This window comes from Euleptes europaea, chromosome 5 (assembly GCF_029931775.1).
Source record: "Euleptes europaea isolate rEulEur1 chromosome 5, rEulEur1.hap1, whole genome shotgun sequence".
Taxonomy (NCBI): Eukaryota; Metazoa; Chordata; class Lepidosauria; order Squamata; family Sphaerodactylidae; genus Euleptes; species Euleptes europaea.
In genome coordinates this window covers 87,962,427-87,987,801 of record NC_079316.1, presented here as the reverse complement: position 1 = coordinate 87,987,801, position 25,375 = coordinate 87,962,427, and the positions used below count along the sequence as shown (strand labels likewise).

Genomic DNA, 25,375 nt, shown 5'->3' with positions numbered 1-25,375 from the left:
AAAGCCCCACAGTTATTCCAAGGAAGTTGGCAGAGGAGTGCAACCTAAAGGGTGCAAAAATGCCATCTTGGTAGCACTCTTATTTCTTTATTACATTTAGATACCATAAATAATAAAAATAATAAGTATTATAAAATAGCTGCAAGATAATGCAAAAGGGGGAAAGGGTGGAGAATAAATCCAGGTACCCAAATATTCAAGCATTACCTTGGTATACTTTGCTACTGGCATTTAGTAGGAAATTGACAGTTTGACCATAAAGAACAGTGAAGCTGGGCGAAACGCAACAGCTTCAGACTGACCCCCAACCTACCATTCAAACATGAGCCTTAATCTTTCTGCCCAATTTCAGGCCTATTTTTGCACTTGAGGCCTTTGTCCATGACAGCACAACTGAACAAGTTATTAAGAGAAATACATTGAACTGGCATTCAGAAAACCCAAGTTACCAATTAGAAGAAGTTCCAAATGAGAGGAAGTGACACATTCAAACAAGTTACTGGATTTATAGTGGCATACCAGATATATCGGTGACATGACAAGGCCTAGCAGGATTTGCAGAACAGTTCTTGATCGAGTAATCATTCTTAGCATAAAGATTCCTAAGGAGTGGGTACATAAGCTGCCCGTCATTACAAAAAAGGCCTTCCCGGAGTCTTTTTGCTGCTGCTAATGTTCAAGATGCTTGTAAGACTTTTAGGCTACAGGAAACTTGTGCCATCAGTATGCTGATGATGCTCAATTCTTGATATAACCCAGATTCTGCAGTTTAAGCCCTTACAAACTGCACAGGATGCATATAACCAGGATGCATATAACTCTAATCTGGAGAACAAGGTTCGATTCTCCACTCCTCCACATGAAGCCTGTTGGATGACCTTTGGCCAGTCACAGTTCTCTCAGAACTCTCTCAGCCCATGATGACATAGGAAATGGCAAACCACCTCTCATCGTGTCTTGCCTTTAAAACCTTACGGGGTTGCCATAAGTCAGCTGTAACTTGACAGCAAAGCAAAACAAAAACTTGATATTTAGTTTTTATAAGGTTACTATTTGCATAGAGTAGAGGGAAAGAAAGCCGAGCTGGAGCAAGGTGGGGGGAGGCTGGAGAATGGGATTTTCACCCCACTGAAAATCCTTGCTGTTTTCAGAATGTATTGTAGCTTTAAAAAGTAATGCATTTTCTATTTTAAAAGACACATGTAAAAGGTCTGTTTTCAGACTTGGATAAAATAACAAAGCAAGCTGAAGAATTCTGTATAAAAGTCACTACATTTTTATTTGTACTATGCAATATAAATAATATGCATTGCTGGTACATACGTACAAAAATGTAGATAAAAACAATTCAAAAATTTGTATTCAGTAATTGTTAATTACAAGACTGAAATTAGCAAATATACATGCTTTCTCCAGTGACTATGCATTATTTACACGCTACATATCTTTGCAGCCCACAATTAAAGCATTTCTAATAAGCAAAAACATGGTGATTTTATACACAGAAGTTTTAATTTGTAAGAGAATGCTTATTTACACATTTAAACAAGCATCTCTTCTCTCATGATCAGTCCCCATTCAAATTCTCCCAGCTTGATTTATCCTAAAGGACAATTTCCAGAAATTTAAAACTTTGTCATTCCAAGTTTCTTTTTCTCAAGCAAACAATCTCACCTCAGCTCCTTTCCAGCCAAGCGTAATTTCTGAATGCATTAATGACTGCACTCAGGAAGGACAAAACATAATTTATTTCACCTTTTATTCTTCAGATTTCTTCACACTAGGTGCTGGTGAAGCCCTTTTGCTTCCCAATGGCTTCTTTAAAGTTGTATCCCGCTTTTTTAAAGTTGCTTTTCTTACAGTTTTCTTTTCTTTAGACATTTTCCTTCTGTTTTTAATACGTATAAGATCGTCACGGCCAATTTCTGCCATATGTTCCTCCCATAACTTCATTTCATTTTCATACCGGATCTTATCATCTTCAGCAAGCTGATAATACGTCTAAGAAGCAATACTCAGTAAGTTTTTCACAAGGAAGAGCTGATGGTATGAACAGAACTTTAAAGGCACCAGAAACTGCCGGAACATTTTTCCAAAACCTGAAGCATTTACCTCACAGAACTACAGAAATATTTGAAATATCTTGGTGCTCTCCACACATGTAGGAAACATTAATGTACATATATTTCTCTAAAGGTACATATATTTCTCTAAAGGTACACATTCAGCAAACTCCAGAAGCTGCTCAGGTGAATCCGATATTTGCCATGCAATGCAAACATGCATATTTTTTCCTATATGACAAGTGTATGCCTTTTCAGGTACAGCTGTTAACACATGTACCTTAAAGTGATGCTTAAAGACAAGTTCTCATAATGTCTTCAGGAACACAGTCAAGGTATTTAGACTTCTTAGAACTTGCTTTTTTTCAGACATACCTAATAGTTAAGATACTATTTATTTTTCAACAATGTCAATATCGAACAGTAAATGCATTTTAACATGCAAAGGAGGCAAATCCTTTTTCTTTTCTTCTTGAAGTAGAAAATCTTAATACAAATTAGCTGCACCAACTGAATCTCTAAACACAAATGCAAATGTTGGTACCTTAATTACCCTGATTAAGAGTGGTGTCCTCTAACCTGGAGAACTGGGTTCGATTCCCCACTCCTCCACATGAAGCCTGCTGGGTGACCTTGGGCCAGTCACAGTCTTCTCAGAACTCTCTCAGCCCACACAGAGGCAGGCAATGGCAAACCGCCTCTGAACGTCTCTTGCCTTGAAAACCCTACGGGGCTGCCATGAGTCAGCTGTGACTTGACGGAACTTACCACCACCATAAATGATGTTATGTTTAAATCCCTCAACCATATTTTCAAAAAACAAGGAAAACATAATGTCCTTAACCATAGTTAACCACAGCTTCAATACAAGAGATGAGATTGCACTTAACCTTCCCATGTGTGAGCTGTGTGCTCCTGCCCACATATGGGTAGGGGCAAAATTTCTTTCTGACAGAAGCTCCATATGCCTTATGAAGTGCCACTCTGGAGGGGCCCAATCTTATCAGGGGTGGAAACCTTTGTTGCAGGCATGTGTTGTGTGGAAACTTAAAAGACTCCATGTATGACTGAACAGTGACTTGTATTGGTTTGGATCCTAGTCAGTAGATGGCTAACAGGCAAAAAGCTAGCATGAATTCTTGGTATGACAAAACCTTGTATTTTAGAACAGCTCAAGGAGCCAAATGTCTCCAAGTGTTGAACTAGATGCAAAAAGCTAATAATCATGATAAGGGAGGAAGAAGAAGAGGTTGTTTGTATATGCCTACTTTCTACCACTTAAGAATCAAACCGGCTTACAATCACCTTCCCTTCCCCTCCCCACAATAAACACCCTGTGAGGTAGCTGGGACTGAGAGAGCTCTAAGAGAGCTGTGACTAGCCCAAGGTCACCCAGCTGACTTCATGTGTAGGAGTGTGGAAACCAACCCAGTTATTCAAATTAGCATCCGCCTCTCATGTGGAGGAGTAGGGAATCAAACCCGGTTCTCCAGATTAGAGTCCACCACTCCAAGCCACTGCTCTTAACCACTACACCATGCTGGAAGTACCTTGTAAGACACAGGATGGATCCACAAAACTACTACCCCACCACACTATTTTCAAACAGCCAAGCATGTTTGAACACTTTCCCATGAACCTGCTGCAAGAAAACATCAGCAACAAAACTTAAGCATGGCAATCTTCAATGGCTAGACTTCAAAAACAGTATTATGACCATACCTGTTTTATAGAACTGGGCAATTTTTGCCATTCTTCGAATAGATTTTTCATCTTTCCCTAGAACAGAGAGAAAAATATGCAAAAACAACTTTGCTCCATATTTTTCATTCAAGGTAAAGAGACTGTCAAGTTACACAGTGACATACAACCAATATCAGGTAAGGATGCCGTATCATTGATAAGGCTTAGGGTTCAATGGAGTGCGTGCACCAAAACATTAATGATACAGACCCCATCCCCAACTCCCAGAAACCCAAACACCTCCAAAGTTATAACATTGAATGTTGGAGGACTCACATGTCCTGGCGGGGGGGGGGGGGCTACCAAGAGAAGAGGAACCAGGAAAAACTGGCTTCTCCTTCCTCCTGCATCATCAGTAATTCCACTAATGCAACCAATTCTGCTTGGTACCCCCAGCCACATGGTTTTTGTTTATGCAGGTCTTGTACTATTGGGATTGGCATTTTAAAGGTCTTGGGCTAATGCAGGAAGGAAGAACCCTATCCACCCTTATGTGCAAACTCTAAGATGCAAGCCGACATCTGGGAGGCAGTCACAAACAGCAAGCAGATGAAGAAAGGCTTTTGTGCTGACCATTCCTCCATTATGGAGCTCCTCCTCCTAGAAATTTGCCAAAATCCAAACCTGAGCACTATTTGCAAGCAACAGAACAACAATTCTGGCTAGTTTTTGAATGGCTAGGGGACAGAATGTTGCTGACCATTCTACCACATCTTCATCTAAAGAAAAGAAACGCAGTTACAAAGGCCATGCAAGTTAAAATGGTAACTTTCTAGCCTTTCTGGTTTCAAAGATGTATTTAAAAGAAATGGCAAAGCATTATTTCCATTGCCAAACAAGTTGTTAGGCTAAAATCACTTACGCTAGGGATTTGGATTAGCAGAGATGCGTAGGACACAATTTGGAATTATGGGAACAGCAAAATAAACTGCCCATTGTAGGAAAATAAATTACCTAAACATAATTAAACATCATAAGCAAGCTTCATTCCTTGACATCTCTTACTTTTTAGAGTGTAGAAAGGCATATACTCTACCTTCAGAAAGAGGTAACATTTAAGGATTTTACATATATTACTGTAAATTAAACAGGGAAAGAATCTCAGAATTTATGGATGGGATTAAACCATGGCATACTGTCTGTCTGACAGGTGTATCATGCATGAGTGTGTAGGTACAAAATCGCTGTCTTCATGATTCAAGATTATGTATCAAAGAACTGGGGAAAGACTGGCTATAAAAAGCAAACTGTGTATAACTTCGTTATCACAGGGGTACAGAATTCTAAGGCTGCAGTCTGACATCTTATTTAGCTGCAGTTAAATAAAAATATGCCCAAACTTGGTTTATCATCAAGCTTGCAATCACTCCTCCCCATCCCCTTCTGGCACTGACAGTCGTAGTTAGAAACTAACTCCAGTTAGCTGTGACATGAAAACAGGAAAGAAGTATTACAGCCATCTGTTCTCCTCACCAAGCTGGAATGAATAGTGAAGATCCCATAGACCCATTTTACATATGGAAGGATTCTCATCGGCAGAACATGACTTCCTTTGCCTCCCTTGTTCTGCTGCAGCCTCAACTGCCCCTCCATGAAATGCTGTTTCTGGGGTCCCTGTCATCAGTGAAAGAGTTCCATGGTATCCAAGCCTAAACCTGGATTAAACACTGTTGAGGGTCCCAGTTACCTGGGAGGGAAATTAACTCTACTTTGCTCAAGACCCTTGGTCAGAGGAGCGCAATAATAAAAGGAAAGGGAAATGAACCCTGGTTAATCCCATGCATCTGCAATTGTATGTCACAGGCAATCAGCTTCTAAATACAACTCTCTGCACAAGAAGCTTTGGGTGAAGATTTTTACATCAAGCCTAGTTAAGAGGGACTCTTGAGTGCCGCCTAAGCCTTTTTAGATACTTATGCCCTAATATATATACACATATAGAATCTGATCCAGCAAACTGTTAACATTAGTGGGCATCAATGCTAATCTATAGGTACAAGACCTTCAACAGCAGGAGAGCCCGGGCTGAAGCATCAAGCTACTCCGGGCCACAGTGTTTTCTACTGTCAACGCCCAGAAGAGTTTCACAATACCTTAAAACTATGTTATATAAAACAGATAATTCTCATTCTTATTCTCAATATGGATATAGTTTGTTATTGGAACAGCAGCTCTGCTCGTTTACCGTAACTGAGGCTCCTTTAGCTTCTTGGAAGTGTTCAGACATAAAAATATTGAAGGTAGTACGAGGTCTTTTAGGTTTTCCAAGCACTGTTAATTGCTAAAAAATAAAAAGGACACCTGTAAGTAGTGCTCTCATTTCACAGTGAAGTTAGTCAAAGGGTGACTGATTATCATTTTTGGGAGCAGCTCCTTCTGTCTCACAGATGCTGCTTCCCTGAGCTGGGGGAGGGGGCTTTTGTGTTTATTTTAAGTTTAGTTTTCTACATCAAGATCAAAGCAGCGTAAAATCTTTACTAATAATGGTGATTGCATTACATTCCTCTACTGTGCTCTTTCCCTACACCCAACATCCACCCCAACAAGGAAATATTCCAGCAAGGAAGATTGTCTGCCATGATAACTTAGCATTTCTGACACTTTCAAGCATTTACATTCTTCAGACCAATATTAAAGGATCCAGCAAGTATGGAAATATGAGCAGCTGCCACTAGGAGGATATGACAACCCCCCCAGCCCCCATATGTGAAGAAAACCACACACAGTGATTTGGATCTTAGCCTGTTCTTTTAAGTTACATCACTTTCTCAGGTAATGAATCACTAAGACATCAAGTCCATTTTAAACATTCTCCAGAATAATCACTTAAAAAAACCCAATAATTCATTTTAAAACTGGCTCAATTAGAGAGAACTATTGCTATTTCTGTGTGCAGGGCACCAATTATATTTTCCTTTTAGACTGTAATGCAGCTATCACAATAAACTCTTTCTGCTCATCCCTTAAGTCAAGGCAACAGAAAGCGTGCATAAACACAAATGCTGCAGATCTGCACCAAGTTATCAGGCTGGGAACAGCAGTACGGGAAACCCAACTGCCAGTTCCAGGTTTCAAAGATCCCCCACAGAGATCTAAGATTACTCATCCAGCACCAGGGATAGGCAGCAGCAGGACTAGCCTCTGGAGCCTGCTTCTTAGCCGCTTTCCAGCTTGCTTGCAATCCTGGCACAGCAGGACTGAACAATGATGAGGGGTTACCCTACATAAACAGTTCTAGTGGTCTTGTATGGATGACACAATAAGCTTTACATAGTTTCAAAACTGAAAACGAATAAGATACAAGCAGGAACCAGTGATAAAGTTCTGGTGAAGTTCTTCTGACAGCACCAGGAAAGAAGGAGGGCAGAGGCAAGTGCTAAACACCAGTGGTGTTAGGGTTGAAATGGCCCCAGTCAGCTATGGGCTCCTTCAAAACTTAAACACGGTTCAAGCTCAGCAGCCCCAAGATCAATTGAAAGTTCGGGGTGGGGGGGAAGAGAAGAGAAGGAACTGCTAGGACAGGCTGCAGACACCATTGCTCCCTTCCAGTCCAAACACTGTTAGTTCTCAGCACCTGCCTTTTCTAATCACCCTCTTCTCCTCCTGGCAGCAAGGAGGCAGCAGTGCTGGGTAGTGGTGGCAGCCCAAACTTTATTTCTTTCCCTGTTCTTAGACCGAAATCTTAAACAATAGGCAGCCCAGACATAACTTCCATGGCCAGCGATCATCTTCTTTTCCCTACCAACAGTCCCCACCCCAAACCTGCCAAAGCTTCCTGTTCGGCAGCTAAGATCTCTTTTTATAGGAATGTTCTTATTTTATAATGAGCAGCTACTCCAGTGTAAGTACACTGTCTTTAATGGGCTTACACTGGAGTAATTCTGCACAGAATTGCATTGTTATACTACTTCCAACAAACATAATTTCTAATCTGCCATTTGTATATGAGCTCTACTAGCTTAATAATGAAGCTACTTATTGAATTTTTTACAAATTAAGAGTTGGATCCAAAGAATCTTAAGCAGCACTCCATTAACAGAACTTTCCTGCCTTCCAACTGCCCGAGCTACCCAAAATGCTGAGTCTTGGGGACAGGAGGCAGGGCATGGAGAGTAAAGTGAAGGTCTACAATGGGAAGGGAGAACCAGTGAAAACTGCTTCATCCCACTGCTGGTGGATATTCCTTACTCCTGCAGAAAAGGCGGCTTGGATCCAACCCTATATGATTTCACAGCTCCTAACCTCTGAAATTTAACAGCTCATAGCTGATTCCCACAATACATTTTATATTTTAATCCCAATACCAAGGTTCAAAATATATGGTGGTGTTAAGTAGACTGCTGTATTCATGTATAATCTGTTGCTTTCCCTTCAATATACTCAAAACAGCAACGAGACCAGTTATTTTCATAAGAAAAGTTGAGTATAATACATAAATAATGCATACTCTATAAGTGATGTGAGTGTTTTTTTGTATTCCGATACTAAAACCATAGTACAAAACTTAACAGAAGCATATTTCATTCACTGTAATAATGAAGAGTTTACATTTTAAATACTAACTCTTTTTCTCCTTGTTGCCCTTCTTTTTGCCACTTTCCTTCTCTTTTCTTCTTTCAAAGCTTCTTCCTGAGCAGGAGTTAACTGGGCTTTGTATTTGGCCATCTGTTCTTTGTAAGTCTGCCTTTCAATCTTTGCAGCTGCTTCATAAGCCTAAAAAAACAAATAATCATGATCTTACCATGATTCATTGGGTGGGTGGGGGAACAGTATACTATTAGTAACTGGTTTTTAGTAATGTTAAAATGAAGACTATCATTTTATCATCAGCCCTGTAACACAATTTACTTCCATAAATAAATTTGGGGCTTTAAATTTATGGCTGGAACATGTCAACTGAAATCATTTTTCTCTTTTTGTTTGATAATTTCACTAATTTCTAATTTTTTTTGGGGGGGGGAACTATTTTTTGGCCCTGTGGCATTTACAGTATGGAACACTGCAATGATTCATCTTGTCTCCTATGCCATTTAACATCTACAGAAAACTGCTGGGAGGGATTGTCAGGGGATTTGGAATAAGGTACCCACAATATACAGATGACACCCCGGTCTATTTATCCTTAACTGATTTGGGTAGGCCTGCGGAAGTCCTAACAGTTGCCCTGGGAATGTAGTGGGATGTATAAAGGTCAGTAAACTGAAGCTCAATCTAGAGAAGCAGAAGTTATCTTGGTCAACTCCAAAGCCACTTGGGGACTGAGGAGTCTATCTGTCCTGAAGGTGACTACATTCCTCCTGAAGGAGCAAGTTCATAGTATTGGGGGTACTGCTGGATCTTGGCCTAAGGATGGAGGCTAAGGTTTTCTTCATGGCGCACTGCGCCCTTTATCATCTTCAGCTGATATACTAGTGACAACCATGCTTTCTGAGGAATGATTTGGCCAGAGATCCACACTCTGACCTCATCCAGGTTAGATTAACATAATGTGTTTTATGTGGGGCTGCCTTTGAAAACTTCAGTTGTTGCAAAATGCAGCAGCCAAGTTATTGTCAGGGACTGGTGCTGATAGGTCTGCACAGGCTGCCCATCTGTTTCCAGGCACAACTCAAATTGCTAGTTCTTACCTTTAAGGCCCTAAATGACTTGGGGCTACAGTAGTTTTAGGACCAACTCCTCCCATACCATCCAGCCCATTAGTTAAGATCCTTCTCACAAGCCCTGCCCTGTGTGCCCTCACTTGCAGAGGTGAAGTGAATGGCAACCAGAGATGGGGCTTTTTCAGTGGTGGCACCTCAGCTGTGAAGTGTGCTTCTCCTTGAGGCTTACCTGCTACCTAAACTGTCTCCTTCAGGTACCAGGCCAAAACCTTTTTTAAAAACACAGGCTTGCTTCATCTTTTAAAATTGTTTTTACATTCTTGTTTTTAGTTTAAAGAATGTTTTGAAACTAGTTTTATGCCAAGTGTTTCATGCTGTTTTTATGCTCTGGCTGGCACATAAATGTCCAAATTAAACAATAATATAATTAATAAAAAAATGAAATAATGAAAATAATAATGAATAAGAAAACCGTTGTCTCTCCAGTCTGATTCTTATTAGCAGGCCAAAACCTACACAAAACACATCTGTCAGGAAATACAAAATGCACATAGCAAACATTTTTTTTAAAGTGTCTTTTTTCCCTCTCCAAAGCAGAGGTGATATTACTAGTAAAAATACAGTAAAATTCTCATTCTTACAAGAATAACCTAGAAGAGATGCTCACTTGTTTGTCACATGATGGCAGCTCCCTCCAAGCATGTGCTATCTGTCTTGTTATGTCCAAAGGACTTATATCTGAAAAACAAAAAGGTTTAGCTACAAATATGAATGTTCTGCTAAATTTAATGTTAAGAAGAAGAAGAGTTGTTTTTTATATGCTGACTTCCTCTATCATTTAAGGAAGAATCAAACTGGCTTACAATCACCCTCCCTTCCCCACAACAGAAACCCTGTGAGGTAGGTAGGGCTGAGAGTATGTGCCGTGTCCAAGGTCACCCAGCTGGCTTCATGTGAAGTAGTGGGGGAACAAATCCAATTTACCAGATTAGCCTCTGTCACTCAAGTGGAGGAGTGGGGAATCAAACCCAGTTCTCCAGATCAGAGTCCACTGCTTCAAACCACCGCTCTTAACCACTACACCATGCTGGCTCTTAAACTGTATTTTTTCTAGGTAGCCACACAAAGCAAGTTACTTCATCATGCACAGAGACAGACAATAAGATCTTCCTCAAACAATAGTTGAAAAAATAGACAATTCAAAACAGAGATGGAATTTTGCTAAATAAAACTATACTCATTCAAATTCTTAAACATATTTTATATACTTCTAGTTCAAAGATAGATTATTCCAGCTCACCATGGCAAATAAAAAGTTTTTAATGGGAATTTAGCTATGCTTAGCTGTGTAAGTCCTCTGTTCCTTTATATACCTCTGTTCATTCTCCCTTAGTACAAGGTCATGGTTAGAACTTCTGTAGAGGGCTTCCTCCAAGAATATGACACCAAAGCCAACATTTCATCCGTAACTGAAAAAAGCCTACATAAGTCTAACTACATTTTCTCATGTTGTTTCCTTTCCTTTGTAGGTTCCCCCCACTACTGAATTTTTTTGTATGTAACTCAGGGCAAAGACCCTCCTTTTTGCATGTTACTCTGTTCAACATCATGCACGTTGATTGTACTGCATGGATAATAAAACCACTTGAGAACATACCACAACCCCTTAGATTTCCCCACTGATAGCCTAAATGCAGAAAGACAGAGTCTCTCATTCTATTATTTTGTATTTATTTAATGCATTTAGCACAGAACAACCAGAATTATTTCCCTTGAGTTTTATGGTCTAGTTGGTGATCCAAAACAAGATGTGTATAACTGCTTCACAAAACACAGCTGAAGCTGAGGCCTGAGAGAATCCTGGCAAAAAGTGATGCATGAAAAAGAGCCAACAAGTTTTTAAAAACTTTTAACATTAAAAGGAACACCCAGGACTTAATCTATGATTTTATGTGAGTCACATATTTTAGTAACTTACTTACCTGGATTTTGTTTCCTATAAATCGGTTGCTGGTCTTTATAAAAGCGTATGTAGGCTGTCAGAGGCTGCTTTGGACGGTTATCTGAACTAATATATTTTGAAAACCACTTCTCCACCATGCAGGTATTACTACATCTTAATAAAAGCAAAATTATTAGTAACACATCATTGTCTGACAAACTTTCAAAAAAGGACAAAATGGATATTATTATAAAGGACAAAAATAACATTCTCTGGAATTCAGTGGGAGAAGTAACATAATTACAACTCCACTGTATGCCCAACCAAAGACAACCAATAACTCCCTTCAGCCATTCTGCACCAGACCTAAAAGATCACCAAGAGTTCACCTTGCACCAGAACTTCTCCCCAGTTCAGCAGACTATTTTAGGTCTAGACCAGAAGCAGAAAAGAACCAGAAAAATATCTGGTGCAAGAGGCCAGAAACAGCATCATACTTGGACTGTAGCAGGCCAGCTAATCTGGCTCCACCATACTCTGTGCAACAAAGCTACATATGCTCAAGCACAGAGTGTGGAATCTTCAAGAATCAGCTACACTTAATACACCTAACCACCCACCACCCACCTCCATGTAGACACATAGTGAATCTTGGGACAAAGTTTCTCAACATGTCAGTTGTTCTCTCTCAGCCTAGCCTCCCTAATGAGGTTGCTGTGCAAATTAAATGAGGGGAGAACCACATACTCTGCTCTGAGTTCCTTGGAGGAACAGAAGGATAAAACACTTGTATAGATAATACACAAAGTACTGTTTTTGACCTTTAAAGGTCTAAATGACTTTTGCTCGGAGAGTAGCGTTAAGGATTGTCTCCACCAGTAATGTCTGATGCTGGATTTATGCACAAGGGGCAGTCCTTAGGGAACCAGCCTTAACTGGGATCTGAATAAGGGCCTCCTTCCCCAGGAGTCAAGGACTGTCAGACTGGTTGAAAAATCTACCTGATCCAGAGGACATTTGCTTTAAATTGTAGAACTCATTACCTGGGATCAGTCCTAATAAGCATTATAGTAAGCATTTAAATGTATTGTCTATATGGAACTAATTGACTGGAAACAAGAAAGGATTCTTGTCGGGTCGACACCACACAAGTCACTGTGTATGAAAATCTGTTCATGATTGTAAGTATAATTATTATCACATATATGTACAAAATGTTTTAATGTTAAGAATGTTAATTGCAGCTTTACTTGAATAATTTATCAACAGAATAAGCGATCTGAAATTACAGACAAATGCTGATGATACAAGGGACGTTCTGAGAGGATCCAGACGTCATAAATATATGTGCTTCAGGGTAGCTGAAGAAATATTGAAACAGGTAAAGTTACCGGAATCCTGTTCTACCCAACTGGAATTAAGGACAATTATGGACATTATACTCATAATCTATGAAAGAAAGACACTATAAGCTTAATTGTTGATTTTTATTGTTTTCAAAAAATACTTTTGCCTTGTTGTATATACAATTCTGTACATTTAATAATTTTGGCTGAAAAGGCACTATGAAGTAATAGTGCAACTTTATAAGACTATATATAAAAAAATTATAATTTTGATATAAGTGAATTACTAGCCTACAACTGTGTTTTTGAATACTATTAAATTGTAGAACTGCAATGGCAGAAAGCAGTTTGTGTTTGTTTAAATTGTTTTAAAAGTTTCTAATATTACATTTTCAAATTATACTCAGCTTGGGGGCCAGATGTTGTTTTGTTTTTATTTTAGTATTTTTCTAACTACATCTATCATGACTACCAGATGTTATTTCAAGGCTAGTAGCTTATTCCAGGTCACCATAAGACTTCAATACATAGGCCAAAACACTGACTCCGGGGAAATTTTCATTTGATGCTTCCACTCAAAATGCACCAGAAAGTCATGACAAGTTGTCATGAGAGGAGCAAGGGAGGGGAAAAGATTTTAAGAAACACAAAAGATGTTCAAAATAAACCAGGTAAAGAAAGCAGGCATTAACTAAATGCAAAAATCTACTGGCATGTTCTGTCTTTGTAGAACACTGATACAGTCAGTAACACATAGAAAGCAGCACCTCACATAGCTAAGTTATTTAAAGGATAATTGGGTCATCCAACAATGACTGGTAGAAGGCAATTAGAAGGGAATACCCAACTCTTTCAACAGAGGTCTATTATTCAGAAATGAGCTAGGAAGAAGTATGCCAGCCATGAAGCTCACTAGATGACCTGAGGCTAGCAATCTTATTCTGCCTAACCTACCTCAAATGGCTTTTATAAGGATAAAACGGAATGGTAATGTAGGGAATCATACAGTGCTCTAGAGTGGGGAAAAAGCATATCACAAAGAAGACATGTTCCAACTGATTTATCTTAAATGGTAAATCAATGAATAATTTCTATTGTATTTATTCTTGCCCACAGTACAGAACCTAGCCTCCAGAGACAGAAAACTTATACAAAAAGAACAGTTAACTGAAATTTTTTAACATAATTCAAGCTCATATTTTGAGCACCAAAACATGTACACTAGAATGGAGAATGTCTGTGCTCCTCAAAAATCCATATTTGACATTTTAACAACCACCTGTATTAGGTAGGTAGAATTAGCTGTATTAGTCCAAACAAAAGTACTAGAACAAAATCCACGTAATGGCTTTTATTGAGGCCAACCAGAGTTATCAATCACCTGAGGAAGTACATGGCAAAACAGGTCAAAAACCTGCAAATTCTTTTAAAAAGGTTTAAGAGCTTTGCTTATTGCTGATATCCATGTACAATTATTACCTATTTTATACTTCTAAAACAGATTTATTATGCCTGTATTGTTGCCTACTTCTCTAACACCCCATCTACATGGATACCAGGATCTGAAGAACACAGTGACAATAGGGAGTGACAAACCTAGAACGGGAAGAAACAGACCCTGTGGAAAATAGACTACTCCCAAACCCTGAAATGGTGGGTGGGGTAGTCAGATCATGGAACTCCAGCTTTACATTGGAGAGGGCATAACATGAACACAATCAGTAGAATGCTTAAAGCGGAAGAGTGGCTATTGCCTACAAAGAAGTTCACTTTACAGATCAACAAAATGTTATAAAGCATAAGTGTGTGTGGACTGGAGCCCATTTCTTCAGGTGCTAGGAGTAAAAACTCAGTAGGCAATCATTTTATATACATTTGGGGGGGAATGTAATACAAAGAAGAGATATCCCAATTGAGTTAATATGGAAAGGGGAGAAACAAATTTGGATTGTATTAGCCTGTTGGGTTTTTTTTTTAACCTACAAAAAGACCACCTAGTGAGGATGCACTCATCACATCCAAAGAAGGGTGTTGTAGCCCATGAAAGCTTATGTTTGACTGTTATGTTAGAAGCTGTGGCTCATGAAAGCTCACACCCTGCCAGAAATTTTGTTAGTCTTTAAGGCGCTACTGGACTCTGGCTCTTTTCTGTATTAGATTTGTTTACTTCACTTATAAGAACATAAGAAAGGCCCTGCTGGATCAGACCAAGGTCTATCAAGTCCAGCAGTCTGCTCACACAGTGGGCAACCAGGTGCCTCCAGGAAGCCCACAAACAAGACGGCTGCAGCAGCAGCACCCTGCCTGTGTTCCACCGCACCCAGGGCAGGCATGCTCCTCTGATACTAGAGAGAATGGGTATGCAGCATGACTTACTATTTCTTTTCCTTTTCCTTTTATTCTCATTTCCTTTTTTCTTTCCTTTATATGATATTAACTATTAATCTGTTTTTCCCTTGAAAAATATAAATGTTAAAGAGATCAACAAATATAAACAATAGTAATAGGATTAGAATTTTGTGCAAAGGAGATTACTAATTCATCACAAGATGAAGGGACGTGTAGGGGAAGTCAACAATTCTTTATTATATATAAAATTTTTAACAATGTTACCTATTTGTTTTTATTGTTTATATCACTGTAAAACTATGTGATTAATAATTTTGGAAAAATAATAAAGTTATTTAAAAAAAAAGGTATGCAGCCTGACTAGTATCCATTTTAACTAGTAGCCATGAATACCCCTTTCCTCCATGAACATGTCCACTCCCCTCTGAAAGCCTTCCAAGTTGGCAGCCATCACCGCATTTTGGGGCAGGGAATTCCACAATTTAACTATGCACTGTGTGAAGGAAGACTTCCTTTTATCTGTTTTGAATCTCTCACCCTCCATCACCACTTATACATTACCATCCCAAGCCAGACCACCACTGTTTCCGTTTGTAAGCTGCCAGAAGACTCCTGGTAACTTTAGCCCTCTGGGGTTTTTGTCTACTCGCCTCAGTCAAAGCCGAGAAACACAAGCCTGTTTGTTCTTCACAGAACAAACCGGGGAAGGAGATGGAGGCCGGCAGAAACCGGGGTGGTGGTGAGCGTCCGGGCCAGGCGGGAAAGGGACGGGGAAACAGGAGCATCTTTAAGGAAAGGACAAGCAGGGAGAAAGGATTTCGGGCCCCGGGGTGATTTCATGGTGGCGTTTTGTTTTTTTTACCTGAGAAGGTACCGCGGACCGGGCACCGCCGATAGAACACGGGCGAGCAGCGCGGCCGCCATAGCGCCGTCCCGGGCCCTCCCGCCACGGCCTCCCCTCTTCTCGCGCCTCAGAACAGGCGCCACCGCGCGCCGCAAGCGCGGGGCATTGTGGGCCAGCAAAACGGCCCAACGGCCCGCGGCCAGGCACGCGCCCTCCCAACGGCAGGTGAGGGGAACTCGCGAGCCAGATCGCGCACGCGCCCAGCGCTCCCGCCCGATTGGCTTTAAGGACGACCCGCCGATAAATACAGTCACGACTTCCGGTTTCAATTCCCCGCCCCTCCGCTCCGCCATAGGCGGGGCAGGAATCCAGAATGTGGGTGAACCGCTCGACTTTCCACCATCCCTAAGAGAACTGAGGCCGATCCTCTCTCTTGGGATTGGTTGTCCTTCCTACTCGGTTGCAAAGCGCACTTATCAAGTCGCGCTGAGACTGTGACCTATCGAAGAACGGTTAAAGGAAAGGGGGCGGGACTGTTGTCTCCAGTTCTAAGATTTCCTCTTTGAAAGGTCGCGCCTGTTCCTATGGCGGGGGTGGGGGGGAAGATGGGCGGTAACACGGACAGGGGGCGGAGACAGTGTGAGCTCGTCACTGGCCCCGCCCTCCCTTGTCTTTGGTAAAAAGGGAGAGGGCAGTTAGGGCTTTCACGCATGCGCCCTGGACGAGGGCGGCCAGAACCAGCCCTCTTATAAGACTGGGGTTGCCAGGTTCCTCTCCGCCATGGGCGGGAGATTTTGGGGGCGGAGCCTGAGGAGGGCGAGGTTTGGGGAGGGGCTTCAGTGCCATAGAGTCCAATGGCCAAAGAAGCCATTTTCTCCAGGTGAACTGATCTTTATTGGCAGGAGATCGGTTGTAATAGCAGGAGATCTTCTGCTATTACCTGGAGGTTAGTACAGGGCGAAGACGCTTTAAACAAGTGCAAAAATTCTTTATAAGCTACCACATGTAATTCAAGACAACACAAGACAAAATGTACATCAAAGACCCACAAAAGACCATATATACAAATTCATATATACACAAAGACCATATATACAAAATCTTATTGAAGGACAAATTCATATGTACACGGTTGTTTTTCAAAGTTGTCTCAATTATGAGTACAAAATCTTATAAGATTTTGTACTCATAATTGAGACAACTATGAAAAACAACTGTGTACATATGAATTTGTATATATGGTCTTTTGTGGGTCTTTGATGTACATTTTGTCTTGTGTTGCCTTGAATTACATGTGTTAGCTTATAAAGAACTTTTGCACTTGTTTAAATCGTCTTGGCTCCTGTACTGATTTCCAAATCCCTTGATACTTGTACAGTGGTATCTATTTCGTTCTCCCGTTACCTGGAGGTTGGCCGAAGAATTAGGCTTTAAAGGCTCTGTGGCTAAGATAGGTACATTACACACTGCTGGTCATAAATTCCTTTCCCCCCAAATAGTGGTTTCCATCACCTTTTAGACCCTGTAGTAGGTTTCATGTTACCTACAGAAATCAATCCGAGTTCAACAAAGGGGGTAACTTATGGGGCACAGCCAGGGATAATGAACTAGTTCTTTTAAATGGCTTAGTAGTTTTGCTTTTCAACGTATATCTCTTTATTTGGCCATTCAATGCTTATACAGTGAAGGCCATGAAAATAAGGCCTTTGTGAATTAGGTACTTTGAGCTCACGCTGTACCACAGAAAATAAAACACAAGCCCAGTAGCACCTTAAGAACATAAGCAGATCAATGTGGAATCTCTTACATGCATATGGGTACAGATGCATAATTCTGGATTTGTTGCGTGACCAGCATGGCGAAGAGCTCCTTTCGTTTTTGGAATGTGTGAAAACTTTATCTCCTGATCATCAGCTTCCATTGTTGGATAGTCATCTGAAACATAACTTAGCATTTTTGTAATTATGTTAACATGCTTTAATTATATTGGATTATATTATATATATTGGAAAGGAGCCTCTTGGCGCAGAGTGGTAAGCTGCAGTACTGCGGTCCAAGCTCTGCTCACGACCTGAGTTCGATCCCGATGGAAGTTGGTTTCAGGTAGTTGGCTCAAGGTTGACTCAGCCTTCCATCTTTCCAAAGTCAGTAAAATGAGTACCCAGCTTGCTGGGGGTAAAGGGAAGATGACTGGGGAAGGCACTGGCAAACCACCCCATAACCAAAGTCTGCCTAGTAAATGTCAGGATGTGACGTCACCCCATGGGTCAGGAATGACCCGGTGCTTGCACAGGGGACCTTTACCTTTATAACTGTTGGAAGCTGCCCTGAGCCTGACTCGGTTGGGAAAGGGCAGGGTATAAATTGAATTAAATAAATAAGAAAAACCATGCTGGGTCAGACCAAGGCCCATGAAGCCCAGCAGTGTGTTCAAACCGTGCCCAACCAGCTGCCAACTTAAGAAATTAACAAATGTTAAAGACTTAAGAAATGTTGTTCTAATGTAAGCTTTCCTGGGTCAGTGACCAGCAAACTTCATCAGATGTACGAAGCACTGTTAGTCTGTTTTTTTCTTCTGAAAGGTGTACTGAGAGGTAGTGGTGGTGGGGAGATAAGGTCTGGATATGTGAGGTTCCTCACTGCAAAGGAGTTGGAAAAGCCTGTCATTAGAGCTCAGAGACACCATATAGTGAATACACTCCATTTTTAAAAATGTGTTACTGCCCATCATCTTCTGTGTCAACAGCCTGAACCCACTGCTCCATTGGCAGTCAAGAAGCCTCATCAAGAAGCCAGGGTTGCTAAGGCAAGCAGAGGCAAACATACCCAAGCACCTGCTGCTTGCAAATTGAGTGCCATTGGTTCCTTCTCTGAGTCAGTCAAAAGGGAAGTTCTTAAGGATGAAACACAGACACACTCCGGTTTCAAATCAAATATTTTATTTGTCATTCAAGCCTCAGCTGACATCTTTAGGCAGAAAAATATCACATCAGAAGTAGCTAGAAAGTACGCCTTATTTAACATTAACTAGAATGACTAAAGATTACACTTCTGAAAAGTTCAGTGATAACAGAGATCCTTTGCTTTAGTCATGCCAATCGTGCCATGTGAGGAATATACAGAGAATAATGGGATGGCTCAGTAAATGCCCTTTGCTAAGGCCTTGTACAGTATAAAGTGGGATTTGGTAGGAAGGACTGAAACACAGACAACATTTAGGCCACCATAATGGAAGCACCAGGACTGAGCAAATATATGCGAACGAAAGAACCTTACAGTGGATTATTCAAATAGCAAAGAAAGGACATTCACCAGGGAATATAAAACGTTTAAGTGGGAATTTCAACACCCTTAGTTATTGAAAGCCATAGTTCAAAACAAGCCCAGATAATGAAGTAATTATCTGTTTAATGGTGCTATTTTATTAAGATTATCTCGAAAGCTCCATATGAAATTCTCCAAATTACAGTTTTAAATGACATAGATGCATGGGGGAGGGGGAAGTATGGCTTCAACACACTTGCCTTTCAAAAAGCCTTGTGAAGAAGGAAGAGTAAGAGGATTGCTGATCTGCACCTTTTTTTGCTCAGCCTGAAGACTTTGCGTTATGGTAAGTAAAGTCCTTTTTGTATGATGCATACTTCAAAGCATAGTAACATTTAAACAGTTTCAAACCAGCCTCCATATAATTTTAGCAAAGCAGAAGATTAAATGCTCTTTCGCTTAACAGGCATGCAAAATCAAACCGCCAAATTTCATAGTCCTTTGTAAAGGATTAAGGACTATACATTCCTTATTCTGGGACAAACATGTTTTAATAATCTAAGATAAGACAGGGATTTTTTAAAAAGTCTAAGAAATCAGTCAATCAGAATCCTTTGTCAGCAGTTAGTGTTAAGTATTTATGACAAATGTGATGGACTGCTTTGCCTTCTAAGGGGTGGCATCCCTTTTTTATTTCAAGTATAGCGGAAATAATTTACTGCAGGGAACACATTGGCTATTTTGCAGAGATTGATGTTTTCGCGGCAAGCAATGACACTTACAGAAGAAATGTAACAATATTTTTCAGCGCTTATTTCATAAAGCTTCCATCTTAAAGAGTTGATTGTATACACTGAGGTAAAAAAAAACCTGAACCCTCAATTACCTGTATGTACAAGGGACCATTACAGATTTATTTCCTAGGCCATGAGAGCTACCCAAGAAGATTGAAGTTGAAACATTTTTTTTCTTTTAAATTCCAGTAATAGAAAAATAGCAACTGGGATGCTTGCCTCGCTTCTACACATTCCAGTTATATATGTGCTTTAAAAAAAAAGTTGTTCCTTGGTATATTAAAGCACTATAACTATATTCCCTTCTCCAGAAGGGGTCAAATGGGGTCTGCGGTGGGCAACTTCCCATTCGAGCAAACTGTCTTTAATAATTACTGCAGCCCCAAACTAAAAAGCCTTTAACAAGGCCACACACATTTTAAATTTTTAAGCGTTGTTTTTAAAGAACCTAAGGCTGTTTTCTCCATACATGTATGAGATCAAAATATTGTTACACGGTTGAGGGGAAAAGCTTCAGTGACACTGCAACACTAATAAGTTATTAATTTAAGCAAAGTGTGGGGATTAACAATTTTGTTAGTCAAAGTAGTTTTCTGTATTGGGTACAAGATCCAACAACTCAGATCATACACAATACAACACAATGAATAACACACATAAAATTGTGTAACAGCTTCCAAAGCATATTCAAGAATTCGCAGCAATTTCAAACACATGGGCCTGTGTCTCCCAATAGTAATTCACATATTTAGCAATATTTTCATCTTTTCAGAGCAAGCACATGTAAAAAAAAATGTGCAAGACTTAAAGAACAGGCAAGACAAGTAGTAAAAAACACATTTTATTTGTATGGAAAAGCTTCAAGTCAATTTGTTAAAAGGTCAGAGATTATATTGCCCACGTGGGATAAAAAAGTCAGCTGTGAACAGAACAAAATTAGTTACATTTCTTTCTACAGAGCAGTGCAATTAGTTCACATTGCAATAAAATTAAGTATGCAACAGAATCAAAACCATGTGTTTCCCATAATCGGCATACTGAGAATTAGAGTGCAAAGTTTTGTTTTAAGTCTATCAGTTTACAGAGTATTCCTTTGGGAAGGAAAATGTCTCTTATTTCATCAATACTGTGCAGAACGTCTAAAGTGAGTTGACTTACATGGTAAATAAAATATAGTCTATACAGTAAAAAAAATACAAATTATACAATGAACTAACAAAGAATGAAATTCAGACAGACTTACAGGACCAACATCTCAAAGACACACAGAATATTTCATGTAACACCTAGTTCTTCAGCAAAAATAATTTGGTTGCTCTACAACTGCATTATGAATCTTGCAGGCTGGAGATGCAGATGTCCGAGTATCTTTAAAAAAAAGTAATAAATGTCTTTTGCAAAGCATACAAAAAGGATAAATACTCTCATCACAGTCTTCAGGTTAATTTTCGTAGTTATTTCCTTGTTCCAGAAACACATTTATACAGGTGAAAATCAAAAAGGGCCTCATGGTACACTGAAACAGTAAACTGTGCTCCACTTACTTCTAATTTTGAAAAAACCCTAGAATTTACAGTACTCTGGTATATATGAAAAAGTCTTCAAAGTTTACATTGCATATTTCTGTGTCCATTCTCTTGCATGTCTGTTATATCTGTTTAAGAAAGTAATGGGGAAAAATTATTCACCAAAATGTCACCAAAGATAAAATGTACAGCTTTCTACAAGCTATTTCTACCAGTCATTGGGATATTCATGATCTTGGTAAGTTGTATGTTATACTTATAATATGATCTCCTTAGAATCTATGGGGAAGGGGCTGTGGCTCAGTGGAAGAGCATCGGCATATAGAAGGTCCCAGATTCAATCCCTGGCATCTCCAGTTAAAGGGTCCAGGCAAGTAGGTGATGTGAAAGAACTCTACTTGAGACCCTGGAGAGCTGCTGCCGGTCTGAGTAGACAATACTGACTTTGATGGACCAATTCAGTATAAGGCAGCTTCATGTGTTCATGTATGTAAGAACAGACTGATGCAGGATGAGTGATGGTATACAGAAGCACTCCTGCCCAAGCAAAAGGACAGGTGTTGGGTAGGAGGGGAGGCACTTTGCCAATTCAAAGCACTATGTGGATTGCAAAGTGAGAATGGTGCTGGTGGCTTCCAGAAACAAACAGTGAGTTGGGGAGAGCAAGTGAGGCCGCTGAGGTCCACTTGAATACTAGGTCTTGTAGGCTACCAAGGGTGCAAACCTGCTGCTGGCCCCTGGAGAGAGTTCGCCGCTGGTTGTTGTCCCTGGAGCACACAGTGAATGTGAGAGAACATCCCTGGTGCTGCTTAAGACATGGCTGCATAGAAAGCATGCCAGATGAAGAGGCGGCTAGCCAGTGTGGTGTAGTGGTTAGAATGTCAGTCTAAGATCTGGGAGACCTCGGTTCAAATCCCCACTTTGCCATGGAAGCTCATGGGGTGATCATGGGCTTGACACACACTCTCAGCCTAATTTACCTCACAGGGTTGGTGTGCGGATAAAATGGAGGCAAGGAGAACAGTGTAAGCTACTTTGGGTCCTCACTCGGGAGACAGGCAGTGTAAAATGAAATAAATCAGTTGTGCCCCCCATGCCACGTTTATGAGTAACAACATGAGAATATGTGAAGAGGCAGAAACATTATACAGGGAGCATAAAAAGTCAAAAAGAAAAATGGAGCAAGTGGCAAGAACCAGAGGAGATGATGGACATTAATTTGGAAGTAGGGGGCTCTCATACACCTATCTCATGCCCCCACATTACACCATCTCTTCCCACGTGACCTAACCCACAATATGATAAGAGAAGTTTACAGCCTGAGTTGCAGAAATATTTAGTGTTGTAAATTTTTACCTCAAAAGCTTACTAAATGAGTGACGCATACATATTAAATTGACCTACTTACCTTTCATGAGAGTGGGAGAAGAGATACCGTATTTTTCGCTCCATAACATGCACTTTTTTCCTCCTCAAAAGTGAGGGGAAATGTCCGTGCGTGTTATGGAGCGAATGTGCGCACAGAGCTGGCTGGGTGTGCTGGAACGACGCAAGCCGCTGGGAGGCGGGCGGGGCGCACAGAGCCAGCTCACATCGTTCCAGCGCGAGCCGGCTTTCCCCGCCCCAACGGCCAGCTGGGAGGCGGGCGGGTCGCACAGAGCCGGCTCGCGTCGTTCCAGCGCGAGCCGGCTTTCCCAGGCCCGACGGCCAGCTGGGAGGCAAGCGGGTCGCACAGAGCCACCTCGCGTCGTTTCAGCGCGAGCTGGCTTTCCCCACCCTGATGGCCAGCTGGGGGTGTGTGTGTGTTATGGTCAGGTGCGTGCTATGGAGCGAAAAATACGGTTCTTAATGCCATCCAAACCTACATATCACTGCCTCAGTCTGCTCAGTTATACTACCATACAATTTTAAGACAGCGAACCTAACAGGTGGCCTAAAACAGCTGTATCCTCAAACTCAATGCCATAGACTTGTACTGAATTGTGTGTGTGTGTATAAAGTGCCGTCAAGTCGCAGCTGACTTATGGCGACCCCTTTTGGGGTTTTCATGGCAAGAGACTAACAGAGGTGGTTTGCCAATGCCTTCCTCTGCACAGCAAGCCTGGTATTCCTTGGTGGTCTCCCATCCAAATACTAACCAGGGCTGACCCTGCTTAGCTTCTGAGATCTGATGAGATCAGGCTAGTCTGGTACTGAATTACAATAGACTATAGAAAGATACACCTCAACTCAAGTTTAATTTGTTTGAAGACCACCAAAAGCAGTATATGGAGTTCTCTTCCCAAAATTGGTTGGTACTATACTAACATTTAAAGGGTAGACTTCTAAAGTTTGGCAAAAGTAAACTAGAAATAACAGCAAGGTCACACATTAAAGCCAAGCAAGCAGATCACCACTTGAAATTTAAGATTTGTGACAGTAAGATCTCTCATATGCAGGGGTGACAACACTGCTGAAAAGCACATCTAAATGGCTGAATCATAATGCAGAAGAGGCAAAGAGCAGAGTACAACAGCAGTCAGCAATTTAAAAAAGGGTTATATTCATACTTACTTTTCCTTGTCTGACTTGTAGATCTGTGCAATATCTGGTACTAAAGGGTCATCTGGATTAGGATCACAAAGTAAAGAGCATATGGACAAGAGAACTAGATTAAAAAAAGAAAAGCTCAATTAGACAAATGACTTGTGTAAAGTAAATAAGGCCAAAAAAGAGGTACTACATAGTCATTCTTGAACTTTATGAAATTATGAGCATTCTTTTAAATGCACCAGTTTTCATGCATACACATATGAAAGGCATATTTGGATATACTTACATGGCTAACCTTTCCACTTCTACAGACAGGGGCTGTAACCCCGCCCCCCATTTCCCATTAATTTAAGGAAACAGGCTGGAAGCAGTCAGGTGCTTAAAGCATACTCTTCCCTTTCAGCAGTTCTAATGGGGGGTCAGAATTCATACCATGAAAATATCTAAACCTTTACAGTTTTAAAGGCCTACCACCAACAAAAGCATGCAGTACTGATGGTGTCCCCACTAGGGGGTGTGCAAAACAAACATACTGGTAAAATTCGGATTTGGATCTAATGGACCTGAATTGTTTCGGGAATCCCAGATATTTCCGAAGCCCCCATATCAGAAAATCCAGGATCCCTCCCAAAAAAAAAAATTCGGAGCAAATCTGAATTTTACCTCCCATCGCTACCCCTCATCTCCTCCTCCCCTCACTTAACTCTAGCGGCAGGGGTGGCTGCCTCTGTGGAACCTGCAGGCAGCTGAGGTGGAGTTCTGCTCCTGCTGCGGTCTCTGAGTCCCACGTGGAACAGTGGTGGAGCCGACTAGCACGTAAGTGAGGGGAGAGGGGATTCTTTTTTTTTTTAAAAAAATGGCGTGGGACCAAAGCGTCCTCAATCATGCCAAAAAAAAATTCAACGATTTTGGATCCACTTTTCTGCTCCCTTTAATTTACTGACTTTTTTGGGTGACACCCCCCAAAAAATACAGATAAGGTATTTTTCAGGGGTTTCCCCCCCAGCTCAGCTTTGCTGAATGCACACCCCTAATCCCCACCCTAAGCTTCAGAAACAACGCAGCAGTTCCAAGATGATTTGATCAAACTAAGTGTGTTGGATGCAATGAACCATGAATGGAGCAAGTTTTCCATTGGAGATACTTCTATACTGCCTTTCTTCACCTCATTCTGAACCTAAATTCATGGGACAGACCTCTGCCTCTTTTCCCTGCAGCTTCCTGTGTTCTCTGGAAACCTGCCCCGCAGAATCAGGGACTGTGGGTCACATAGTGGGATACAGCTGGGCTTGGGGAGAACTGCAGCCCAAGGGAAATAAGCAGAAACCACCTTCTTGCATTAGCTTCTCTCTGAATGAAGCAAGAGTTCATA

General features: G+C 40.9%; 2 protein-coding genes across 2 annotated transcripts in view; both read right to left on the bottom strand.

Annotated features, from left to right (window-relative positions):
* Nucleotides 1–1,609: 1,609 nt before the first annotated feature.
* TFAM (transcription factor A, mitochondrial) lies at nucleotides 1,610–15,967 on the bottom strand. The gene is made up of 7 exons (XM_056850561.1): nucleotides 15,906–15,967; nucleotides 11,389–11,522; nucleotides 10,074–10,144; nucleotides 8,370–8,519; nucleotides 5,992–6,087; nucleotides 3,786–3,842; nucleotides 1,610–2,001 (listed from the first exon to the last, which is right to left on the bottom strand). The coding sequence occupies exons 1-7, from the start codon at nucleotides 15,965–15,967 to the stop codon at nucleotides 1,759–1,761; spliced, it is 813 nt and encodes a 270-aa protein (XP_056706539.1). The 3' UTR covers nucleotides 1,610–1,758.
* Nucleotides 15,968–20,770: 4,803 nt separating this feature from the next.
* Nucleotides 20,771–25,375, bottom strand: part of UBE2D1 (ubiquitin conjugating enzyme E2 D1) — a 43,998-nt gene continuing 39,393 nt past the window's right edge. Inside the window, exons 6-7 of the mRNA XM_056850563.1 lie at nucleotides 24,025–24,118; nucleotides 20,771–21,599 (exon numbers count right to left, since the gene is read on the bottom strand). Coding sequence (XP_056706541.1) covers nucleotides 21,554–21,599; nucleotides 24,025–24,118 — 140 coding nt within the window. The 3' untranslated portion in view covers nucleotides 20,771–21,553. The remainder of the gene's footprint in view (nucleotides 21,600–24,024; nucleotides 24,119–25,375) is intronic.

Bases quoted from the DNA above. Each gene is read 5' to 3' on its own strand.
- TFAM (XM_056850561.1), bottom strand. From the start codon at position 15,967: ATGGCGGCCGCGCTGCTCGCCCGTGTTCTATCGGCGGTGCCCGGTCCG. The intron at 10,145-11,388 runs GTAAGTAAGTTA...TTTGTTTTTCAG, and splicing joins TTATAGGAAACAAAATCCAG to ATATAAGTCCTTTGGACATA. The intron at 3,843-5,991 runs GTAAACGAGCAG...TCTCTGTTCTAG, and splicing joins CTAAAGGAGCCTCAGTTACG to GGAAAGATGAAAAATCTATT.